Consider the following 12,161-nt stretch of genomic DNA (forward strand, 5'->3'; position numbering starts at 1 on the left):
AGCACTCAATAAAGACAACTGATGACAAGATTACCAACCAGAAGGTGCTAGAGCAGTCTATTCACCAGCATGGAATGTGTCTGCAAACTCTGGTAGTGTACCGTCCCAAACGCTTAGTAAAGTGTTCTGCTCATAGGAAGCACTCAATCCGGTTCACTGGGGAAACGTTCACAGGATCACAAAGTCCCTGAATAGATGAAGCTCACTATGGGCAGGGAAGGTGTCTGCTAACTTGGTTGTATTGTACTCTCCCAAGCATTTATTACAGAGGAAGGCTCCTTCAAAGGCAGTGAAGTCAACTGACCATATTTGAGGGAGAACTTTAGAACCAGAGGCAGGGTACTTCCATTTGTTATCAGAGTGCGGTGGTTCAAAGATGTGACCACAGAACCGACAGGTAATTCTTGAATCTTCTGTGTAAACATTATCCAGTCCTCTGCTCCACTCCATCACCACTAATAAGTGTACTCTCTACATTATGAGACATGGTGGGGCCTAGAGGATAGAGTCACTTCCCTTCGATGTGCCTCAATTCCCTCATCCGTAAAACAGGATTAAGACTGTGAGCGCTATGTGGGACAGGGACTGTGTCCAACCCAATTAGTTTAGATCTACCCCAGCACTTAGCCCAGAGTAAGCACTTAACAAATATCACAGTTCATTATTATATTTATGTGGACAACAGGTTTGTTGGTCTTGTCACCTTATTAACCTATAAGCAGTTTGAGAACAGACCAGAACCATGTTAATACATACCTCAAGTCTTCAGTATCTCCTTAGCTTCTCAAAAACTTCTTGAAGTCTAATCAAGACTTATTTTCTCTTCAAGATAAGGAACTAACCCGAAGACAATTAGTAAGTTAAGTTTCACTTATGGTAGATATGAATGCCTTGTTAAAACAGATAAACATAGCCACAAAAACCAATAGAATCAATTTTCACCAAAAGAAATGCTGTTCTTCAGAGAATTAAGCTGACCCACTGTTCTCTAAAAAATCCTATCTTCTGCGACATTCAGGTGTCTTTCCAAGTAGAAAGTGAAAAAAGTCCAAAACCTGCAATGAGTATAATGCTAGTTTCTGATGCAGTTTTCAAGCCAGAACACCTATGTTTCTTCCTTCAGGAATGGCAGTGGGACTCAAGATAATCAAAATTTCTCCACGTACCTTCTGAGCTCTTCTCTTTGCCACAGTTACCTTCTCTATAAAATGGGGATTAAGACTGTGAGCCCTATGTGAGACAAGAACTGTGGCCAACCTGATTAAACTGTATCTACTCCAGTGCTTATTACAAGAGCCTGGCACATAATTAGCACTTAACAAATACCATAAAATCACAGACAGGAAATTTAGCTTTAAAAAGGGTTCCAAGGCCTAAAACCAGCTGTTTGCTTAACCTGGAGGGGGGAAAAAAATCATTTCACTGAAATTTTAAAGGCCAACACTTAAATGTTCCTAGTCTTATAAAAGGAAAAACCATGCATCTGGAACAAGATGTTTATAAGTCAATTTGGGCCTATTGTTTCTTTTGCACAAGGAATTCATTGAAAGATTGCATAGAAACATTTTATATAACATTTATTCATTTATTAATGAATATGCTGTCAAAACCTGGTTGGCTTTACACTGGCATTCACTCCATTTTGCTTTGTGTTTTATTAGGTATACAGGTTTACCAAACAACATTCAACTATTTCATCTTCATAAAGAAAGCTAATATTTTATGCAAATGAATCATTTCATCATTGTTTTGCAGTGACAAAACTTAAATACTCTCTTCCTAACCTGAGTAATGCATTTAAACACCTTTGCTTAGCTGTAGCTTGTCTGAGCAAATATGGTTTGCACAATAAACATCAATTTATTGCTAAAAACAGATTTACCCAGTTATACACAATTCGAGAACACTATTTTTGTAGTGAGGATGCTGCTCTCCCCACGTAATGATACAGAGGAATATTTTCACATCCTCCAGCATTTACTTATAGTTATCAAAAATTTACCCTTTTGTTTAAAAGGCACACACATTTACAGGTTCAAATCTTTATTGTTTAAAATTCTACATGTCTTTTACAATACAATAGTTTGTTACTTAAATGACCTTTGAATGGTTAATGTACAATGAGTTTTTTTTTCCTGAAACTCAACCATGAATTACAATTTTATCAATATGATTTTTCTAAATAGATTAATACAAGACTTCTGTGTTGCTGGGAAGGTTCAAGTGCTTCATTAAAACTATAAATGACACAGAGGCTTCCCTTCAGAATCTATAGGATCAATCTGTCGAAAGTGCTTTTGAAGATTGCAGATTATCTGGGGCTGATGTTTAAAAAAAAATCAGCCAATCGAATTCGAGGGTTCCTTTTTTTTCCCCTCCTCAAAACATCAAAGGGCTTTTTTTTCCCATGTAATGAAACCAGTTGTAGTAGTTCTCTACAGAGGCAAACTCATATTGAAGAAAATTATATGATTATCTGCATGCAATGACACTCCTCTTTAAATAGTTCTGATGTATTTATACATATTATAAAGAATGTGTTAAAGAGTGCACAGACTTTGATAATGGTTTCACAAAAGGACAAATGCTGGTAATAATGGTAACTAACATTTAACATCTAAGTTCGAGCTAATGTATATTTAACAGGCAATTAATATGGCCAGTAATAAGCCACGATGCACCAGGGTATGCCCTTTGAGAAAATGAACTAATTTGGTCCGCATTTCTAGAGTCATCTGGGTAAAAAAAAATGGAATTGAGCCTAGGATTGTGATGGATTTCTTGTTTCTAAAATGTGACCTGTTAGGGAAATGTAGCACATCAGTGAAGCATATTGTCACATTGACTTCCGTATAAAAAGATGGTCTGCTATTTTTGGAGTGACGAATGAGCTCTGTAGGACAAGCCAGAGAAATGTGACAGAATGAATCGAGTTTCCTGTGTAGGTTATACTTTCTTGTTCCATGGCACGGCTTTCACTCTGTAAAATTTGGTACCCAACGGAACTTTAAATCTGTTTTGTGCCTAAAATACAAAACAAAAAACAACAGGAATAATTTGAAATGAAATTACTCAAATGAAAAACCAAAATGATATATGCTGGCTGAACTACTACCTAGTGCTATTAAAAATGAGACACATACACCCTTCGTTCCAATAGGCCCAATACAATATTCCCAAATATATTCTATTTTCAACAACTCTACTCTATATAAAGCTTTCCATCGGGAAAGGAGGCAAGAAGAGAGCACGCTTCCATACCCGATGGGAATCCCCTTTTGATCACCATTAATGGTATCTCTGAAGGAAACGGCTAACTCCTCTTTTCAGATTCTGGAAACAAAACATCATTTACCTCTGGGCTTGGTTTTACCTTTTTGGCTTGACAATATTCCTTCTCCATAACTTTTCCGAGTACCCAAGGTCTTCTAGATGAACCCGAGGCTGACGAGTCAAGCATAAATTCTGTTTCACGAGTATATTCTTCTGCTTAATATTCATTTTCATATTAAGTTCATAAAATCAATTTTTATGCTTATAAAAATGAAATGCAACTGTAGAAGGACAAGTGTTTGTGTTCTTCAATCTGAAGACAATGCTACAGACGGTGAGATTGTAGTATGCACTAGTGTCACAGAGAATTTCTTACACATTTGCACTCTGTGGCTAAGGGAATACAGTACTTTCCAAGCACTTAGTACAGTGATCTGCACAGAGTAAGCGCTCAATAAATACAATCGAATGAATGAATACAGTAGTGCATCTTTTCTGGTCCCTTGTATTCACAGTGAGTATTGCTCAGCTACCAGTGGCTGGAAGGGGAAAGGTATGTCACACAGACGGTCCAACACACACTTTTGTTTCTGCATTTGTGATGACGGTCTGTGCTGAGCCATCCACGCTCTCTCGCTCAGTCCTCCTGTAGGACAATAGCCAGCACTGTGAGAAGGCTGGCAGAGAGAAAGGATGCTGTTGCTGGCCCAGAGCCGAACACTTCCAAGACCTAAGAGGCAGCGGATACTCAGATGTTACTGTACCCTCACCACGCACTGCACGTGTCTAGAGTGTTTGAAATGATCAGGGAGAGCTGGAGTAGTTTCCATATGACGATCAGATGACAGAGAGACTTTAAAATATATTAAAAGCGACACTTACCACACTCACCTGGTTTCAGATCCAGTGCAGCAAGAGACTCTGAATGCAGGAAATATAAGGTTGGGCTGACAGTAAATAATACATAATTGTCGTGGCGTTCATCCAAGATAATGAGAACTAAATCTCCAACCTGAAAACTGGAAAAGAAATCCACAAAATCTTCAGTAGATTGCTTTCAGTAGTGATCACCACATTATAAATGTTAATATATGGGGTGCTGGCTCTAAAACCTATCTTTTTATTTCTGAACTGATAGCTAATCATTTTTGCACCACCACTGAATTACCATTAGCGATTAAAACAACCATTTTCCATTAAGAAACATTACTGCATAATTATTTTTCTCAAAATTAGGCAAAACAATTAAAACTGTAGAAAAAAAACGCATGTGTGTTCCATAGTGATATTATTTTAAGGCCTTGTGGGAGCAGAATAAAAATATCGTTCTGTCACAATTTCTTAGATCAATGTTTCATTACTGAGAACAAACGCAGTTACGTAATAATGAGGATGGAAATCCTTACTCTCTAATCGCTATTTTTTCAGAATGCCTTGCAGATACTGAAGACATGCTTTGTGACATCTGAAAAATAAAATGAACATTATAATTCATTAAAAAGCATAGAAAATGAAGGCTTCACCAACCACCCATTTCAATACCCACATGCCCCTGCTCTGAGATAATACTAAGTATGAGACATATTTGGAAAACAAGGTTAGTGCCATTTGCATTTACGTGATGCACTACATTTTCTTAGGGAAAGGGAGTTTTCCATTTTGGAGTCCAAAAGTCACGCTCTCCAACCTTGACTATCTGATGACGCTTAGTTGCGGGACAAGTTCATGGGCAAGACACCTTTTTCATGTCCCTGTTCCATATATGGGGGACTGCAACATTATAAATAGGACTGACAAATGGCATTACTGGCTCTTGGGTTACTGGTGACCTATTTTCTGGGCTGCCTACTTGCATGGGATTCATGGCTTGAGTAACCAAATGTCATCCAAAATATGTGCTCGAGTTGGTGTTATTAGGAGAGGTGGTGTGTTGTGCTGAGACATCCACACTCTCTCACCTTCTCAACAGGTCCTGTCAGGACCATCGGCCCACATGATGTACTAGCTGGTTGTGGTTCTCCACAACTAGGGAGGAGGATGTCTCTGGGGTCTTCTATATCAGCAAACTATAAGAGTAACCGCATTTGCTTTATATACAGTGCACAGTTTACTGCTGTATCATGTCCTGACATTTTTCTTTCGCGCACAAATGTACACATGCATACAAACCTCGTCTAAAAACGTTTTTCGTTCCCAACTAAGCTGCCATTCCAAGTTTTTAATGCACCAAAACTTTTCAATTACCCTTTGGTAAATGTATTACTTCAGAGAAAGGTCTCTCATACGAAGGATGTGCTTAAAGAATACATTAGTTTCTACCTTAAAATCAAAAAAATGTAAATATCTAAAAATGGAAGCCACAAACCATGGATCCACTCACTATTTAGCTATCAATCCAAAATTCAAAATACAGAAGATACTCCTTAATTTCATACCTTCTAATACCAGTAAGATTTAAGTAATCACAAATAACACACTACTAGAGATATGAACAAAGAAAATCAGCCTCATTTTGCCTGTCTGGGAGACAAAAAACAAGGAGCTTTCAATTAAACACTGGAGATAAAACTAGCTAGGTGACTTTTTTCTCAATAACTTTCCTTTAAGGGTTTATGGATCTAGAGGGGAAAATGTGGTTTTGTATTTTCCAATTTCATACTTGTCCTGCCTCTTCTGTTTGTCTTCCGTCAAACGATGCACTTCAAAACAAGGGATTACAAAGCACATCAACAATGATGTACCAGAGCAGAGAAGTCCATAAAAGGGTGTCTCCCACATCTCAAATCTCAGAATAAATGTCTGCTGGAATGATGCCCTTCGACCTACTAAACAGGTGGAGGAGAACTAGACATGCTAATGATATCACACACCGTGCCTGGACAAGTTGGCACTGACATTTGCAGGCCAGTCTTCACTGCAAATGACAAGACAAATCTCTAAGACGGATTAAGGAGCTCAACAAGCAGGCTAATAGTCAATTTAAACCCCTGGCTAGAAAGGGCAACACACTAGGGAGGTCTTCCCCTCGTCCCCCTCTCCATCCCCCCCATCTTACCTCCTTCCCTTCCCCACAGCACCTGTATATATGTATATATGTTTGTACATATTTATTACTCTATTTATTTATTTAATTTGTACATCTCTATTCTATTTATTTTATTTTGTTAGTACGTTTGGTTTTGTTCTCTGTCTCCCCCTTTTAGACTGTGAGCCCACTGTTGGGTAGGGACTGTCTCTATATGTTGCCAATCTGTACTTCCCAAGCGCTTAGTACAGTACTCTGCACATAGTAAGCGCTCAATAAATACGATTGATGATGATCATGATGATGATGACTAAAACCCCTTATCAAACTCCTGGGAGTATTCAAAAGTAAGGGAGAGAGAAAAAAAGTCTTTCAGGCCACACTAAGCTACCATTTGAAAACATTTATATCAACAACAGGTACAAAATGAGAGCAGTGAGCCGGCCGTGGGATGTAGAAGAGCTGGATAGTTCAGAAATAAAATGTCCTATGGCCCAGGTATGACAAAACCACAGGCTCTCATTAGGCAGGTCCCCTAATGTGTGTGTGTCTGTGTATGTGTGTGTGTGTATATATATATATGTGTGTATATATATATATATATATATATATATGTATATATATATGTCATTATGTGCATACTGAGCAGACTGGCTGGCTGACATGAACTGTAAACTACACATGGAGAGGGCCTGTGTTCTCTATGTTCTTTAATTACAGATCACTTTCCCAAATACAGGGATTGGTACTGTCCCCCAAATCATAGGGAGCTCAGAAAATATTTAATAAATTATTTGGAGGTTAGAGGAACAGTAAAAAGAATTCCTAATCACAGCATCTGCAGTAATTAACCCAAGAACAGTCCGCAAGTTCCAAGTGAAGAATGAATTAACCAATCAGTATTCACCTATTCTTCCCCCCACAGGAACATGACTACCTTAAAGAAAATGAGCAAAGGGAAATTAAATCTTCCAAAACCTCAGTGACTGACTCACAGATGTGATACGGACAGGTGCTGAGTGTTTGGTAATTTAAGTATCAGCCAAGGCATTTTGGGGTGAAAAAATTATGGCCAAGATTATTTGATGATTCTACTATGAATGAGCAATTTCTGTTAAGATGCACTAAACTTCTTTGTGAGTGATGTAAATTACATCTTTTCAGAACAAACATCCAACCAATTCTGTGTTCCGACTTGTATTCAGAAGTCTGGTTAGAAGGCAATCATGAAAAAAGTAGTTCTTTAAGCTACATCAGTGAAAAATATTTTAAATTTTAAAATGTCAATTTTCACACAGTCCTTCCAATGCACGAACAGCCTGGTGAAAATGTATTAAAAGGCTATGATTCAAAAATTCATAAAATTTGAAAACAGGCATGAATAAATCTGAAGAGACTGAAGGCAGTCAAATTTTCTTTTTAATAAATTTTACTGCTGATAATGTAGCTTATTTAGAATTGACTTTAATGCCAAGACCTTGCTTACAATGACCCATTTTTTCTATTGATTTTCTAATATTTTATTCATATTAATGTCTGTCACCCCCTCTAGACTGAAAACTGGTTATGGGTAGGGAACATGTCTGTTGTGTGTTGTGTTAAACTCTCCCAAGTGCTTAGTGCAGTGCTCTAAACATAGTAAGCGATTAATGATTACCACAGATTAATACATACTAGTCTTTGATTTAACCGCTTGTTTTCTTCTTCTTTCAGTTGCAAAGTCTGAAAAACAAAAATCCAGTTAAACTCTCCACAGTGCATTTTCCAATAAATCTTGACTATATTTTTTGTAAGGAGGGTTGTATTGACATGAAAAAAGCCATCTTACAAGTTTTACTTCTCTTTGGTCTGTTTTAAAGTGGAATTGGAAACCCCAATGTCATTTCTCGTGGCAACTCCCTCTGTGAATCAGTTTTAAAATTCTTCTGAATAATTTGGCTTTGAAACAGAGCAACATCCCAAATAAATCACATGTCATTTCATTTGATTCTTGAGTCATCAAATGTTCATCTCAGACTCAAACACCCGACTCAAAAAAAAACATTTATTCTATGGGCCAAAACTTCATGATTGAATGCAAAACCTAGCACTTGACTGCTCATCTTAATGCACACCTACCTGTTTCGCAGAACACATATTTGCAGATACATTGGGACATCACTTTAAGGCAGGAATTATGGGACCATAAAACTCAATTTCCTTAAAATCAGAACTATATGGTGGCAGGACTCTTTTGCTCAGGCTCAAGGCAAGGCTGGAATAAAGGAAACTTCATTCTTCACATTCTCATCTTGTATGGTGACCAAGATTCTCCATCCCTGATTTTAGGTCAATCAGGATAAAATTCCTGGCACTAGGAATTGTTTTCTCCGTAATACCTGCAATACGGTAGGGTTGATGGGAATTCCTGATCCCAGGTATGTCTGTACCCTTTCAGCACTCACATAGGACTGGGGAAAAAGGTATTCCTAGTTTTCTCTGGAAAAAACATATCACAAGTTCTAAAATTCATGGTCCCTACAGTGACAGGCAATCTCCTGGAATGAGGATCATTACAGCAGGATAACACTGAAGTTGTCAACTGTCAGAAGTGGTCCCTGACAGTGAAATCCCCAAGTTTCTACTTCAGAATAAAATGGTTCACACTGTCCCACTCAAATTCACCACGTTATCCTGCTTTAGGACTACCCTTTAGCAGATATCTGGAGCAAAGATGGCATCTCCCAGCTTCCTAGTTCTAGGGTGGTCTTCACCAACTGTGCATGTGCTGAGACACCACCCAGACTGGACAAAGGCAATGTTTACTTGGATCTACCCTTGAATACAAAGGGCTGAGAGGTACCATCATCTATACCTTTTACCAACTGTAAAAGATAAAAGATTGAGGAAGAAGGATGCCTGTGAATGAATTTTAAATAATTTCCTATAAAAGTGATGTCCAAGAGGTTTAGTTTTTGCCAGGAATGGAACATCATAAGTTTTAGAAGCCCAGATAAGAGCCCGCTTACTTTTTCTAGCAACATTATCCGCTGTTTCTCTTCAGACAGCATATGGACATTTTCACTAAAAGAAAAAGAAAGATTAAAAATGAAACTCCCTCCCTCCTACCTTACCTCGCTGGTTTCCTACAACTCAGTCCACACACATCGCTCCTCTAATGCCAACCTAGTCACTGTACCTCAATCTCATCTCTCTCGCCACTCACCCCTTGACTACGTCCTCCCAGTGGCCTGGAACTCCCTACTCCTTTATACACAACAGACCATCGCTTTCTCCACCTCCAAGAGGCCTTCCCTGATTGAGTCCTCATTTCCCCTACTCCCTCTCCTTTCTGCATTGCCAATGCATTTGAACTGTACCCTTTTGGCACTTGATATTCATCCCACCCTCCATCCCAGCACTTATTTACATACACATAATGTATTTTAATGTGTCTCCCCCTCTAGATTATTCACTCGTGTGCAAGCACCGTATCTACCAACTCCGTTGCGCTGTATTCTCCCAAGTGTTCAGCACAGTGCAGTGCACACAGAAAGCACTCCATGCCACTGATTGATTGACAGAGGGTCACTACTGGCTTCAGTGCAATTTCTAATGCCCAGGCTGTGGCTGAAACCCAGTTTATGAACCTGGAACAACCCAGAAAGACACTTACTGCACAGCCATCATGCTGGTGTCCATAGCCGAATCCACGTGCCCTTCTTCTTCTATCTCGAAAGCTGATCTTTCTGTATCAGGGAGTTCAGGGGCACAAGCTCCACAGGGTTCTGCACCTGAGGCAAAATATGCTGAAGGAACAAAACTGCTACTTCGAAGTTTATTGACTTCTCCTTCCAGCTTTTTCTTCTCTTCAAGCAAACGAGCCCGATCTTCTGAAAGTGTCTCGATCAAATCTAAATGATCAATACGGAAACGTACTTTAGTAGGCTAGAAGTCACATGTGGATTTAAACCCAAACCAGAAGCAACCCAGTCATATCCTTATCACAAATTCGACACGGCTAACCTTTATCCCGCTCTTGTTGCTGCATTGTGTTTTTCAATTTGTCAGTGAGGTCATTTATTATGTTTTCTTTCTTCAGTTTTTCTCTTGTCAGAACAGTGTTAAAATTGGTCTAGGATTAGAAATAAAAATGATTTAAACAAGATGACACACACACGCATGTAGAAACTAGCGGGTGCAGGGGGGAGGGAAAGGACGGGTGTTCTGGTACATACCTTTATACTGAAATTACCAAGCATTTTGAGTTCACCCTCGAACTGTCTCTAGGTTCTCAGCCTCTTCTGAGGGTTTCAGGATTAGAGTCGGTCAGTTGGTATAGAGTGGTGGTCACTCATATTATAGCTGCCACTACTACACCCCGAAAGGGCAGTGACAAAATTCAAACGGAACATAGTAAAAGCTGTATAAAAGCTGTAAAACCAGTGCAGTAGGAGGATGTGGACGGGATAGTTAAGAGTCATGAGGGTTCTTCCCAGAAACCACTCACCAGGGGGCTTCACAAGGTCAAACAGAGGGCTAATGAGGACTATATAATTAGAAATAATGTCCCTAGAGAAGCCTGGGTGTTCTTGTTGTCAGAACAGAGAGCGTTCACTGATTAGCTGAATCGTGGGATTCTGCCCCTAGCAGTTTGCACACCACTTGTTGTAATCAGCCTCCTACTAGGGAGGCCTCAAACATAATCTGACCTTCGTAAATTCCTTCTCCTGGGGGAGGTTTCCTCCCCGAGAGATATCAGAAATGCCAGTTACTACAGCCTTCTGGTTGGCAAAGTGCTGAAGAGCCCAGTTATCCAAACCTGATGACAGCCTCCCAATTTAAACGAAAAAGCAGAAGACGACTTGCCTGTTGTTCTGCAATCAGAGATGTTCGGACATTTTGCATTTCTTCATTCTTTCTTTTTTCTTGTTCTTCAAGTTGTTCCAAAAACTTGGCCTTTTCTTCCTGAAGTTTCTCTTGAAGTTCAGCAACTAAACTTGATGACTCTTCACTAGTTGACTCAATGGGAAGACTTGAAAAGTAAATATAATCCAAATTAAAAATGTTCAATTACTGAAACGAAGCTCAAAAGGACCCCCATACGTTGATCAATCTTTTTCTGGTTTTGAAAGTACATGGAAAAGCAAAGACTTGAAGGGAAGGAAGGACAGACAGGATGATGCTGATACCTACAGCTTCATCCTGGTGGAAACAGGAAAGAAGCAGTATGGCTTAGTGGAAAGTACCCAGACCTAGGAATCAGAGGACCTAGGTTCTAATTCTGGCTCCACCATTTGTCTGCTATGGGATCTTGGGCAAGTCATTTAACTGCTCTGTGCTTCAGTTCCTTCATCTGTAAAATAGGGATTAAACCTTCCTCCCTCCAATGCAGCCTACGAGTCCCATGTGGGAGAGGGACTGTGTCCAACCTTATATTTACCGGAGCTTATCTCATATTTTATCTTATATTTACTCCAGCGTTTAATAATAATAATGATGGTATTTGTTAAGCGCTATGTGCCAAGCACTGTTCTAAGCACTGTATACCATGCCTGGCATGTAGTAAGCACTTAAATACCATAAAAAACAGTTGATTGCCATATTCTGTGACAATCTGGAACCTTCTCCTTTAACTTTTGCCAATAGTTCACATAAACCTAAAAAGCCCTAACAGCCACTGTTATTTATTTCCTCAGTTTCAATGTAGAGTGTTCTCTATTTCATTTGAACATTTCCCTGCCAAATTCTAAGCCTAATCTGTGACCGTGCTGCAGAACTGCTAGTATAGTGACCATGCCCTAAGTAAAACAAGTGTCCCAGTTGAAAATTTGGGCTGGGCTTTCACTTGCTGAATACTTCTACTTTGTTTTGATCAGGAAGA

General features: G+C 39.2%; 1 protein-coding gene across 7 annotated transcripts in view; it reads right to left on the reverse strand.

Moving 5' to 3' along the window:
- Window positions 1-1,567: 1,567 nt before the first annotated feature.
- RB1CC1 (RB1 inducible coiled-coil 1) overlaps window positions 1,568-12,161 on the reverse strand; it is an 80,133-nt gene continuing 69,539 nt past the window's right edge. The window contains exons 16-25 of one of the 7 annotated variants that reach the window (XM_038766506.1): window positions 11,147-11,312; window positions 10,304-10,412; window positions 9,954-10,191; window positions 9,307-9,361; window positions 7,973-8,020; window positions 5,232-5,339; window positions 4,680-4,738; window positions 4,165-4,292; window positions 3,374-3,444; window positions 1,568-3,024 (exon numbers count right to left, since the gene is read on the reverse strand). In XM_038766506.1, coding sequence (XP_038622434.1) covers window positions 2,947-3,024; window positions 3,374-3,444; window positions 4,165-4,292; window positions 4,680-4,738; window positions 5,232-5,339; window positions 7,973-8,020; window positions 9,307-9,361; window positions 9,954-10,191; window positions 10,304-10,412; window positions 11,147-11,312 — 1,060 coding nt within the window. In that variant the 3' untranslated portion in view covers window positions 1,568-2,946. Of the gene's footprint in view, window positions 3,025-3,355; window positions 3,445-4,155; window positions 4,293-4,679; window positions 4,739-5,231; window positions 5,340-7,972; window positions 8,021-9,306; window positions 9,362-9,953; window positions 10,192-10,303; window positions 10,413-11,146; window positions 11,313-12,161 lie in introns of all 7 variants that reach the window. The other 6 variants (XM_038766504.1, XM_038766505.1, XM_038766502.1 and 3 more) reach the window with 6 other exon arrangements.

Source organism: Tachyglossus aculeatus, chromosome 25, assembly GCF_015852505.1.
Source record: "Tachyglossus aculeatus isolate mTacAcu1 chromosome 25, mTacAcu1.pri, whole genome shotgun sequence".
NCBI lineage: Eukaryota > Metazoa > Chordata > Mammalia > Monotremata > Tachyglossidae > Tachyglossus > Tachyglossus aculeatus.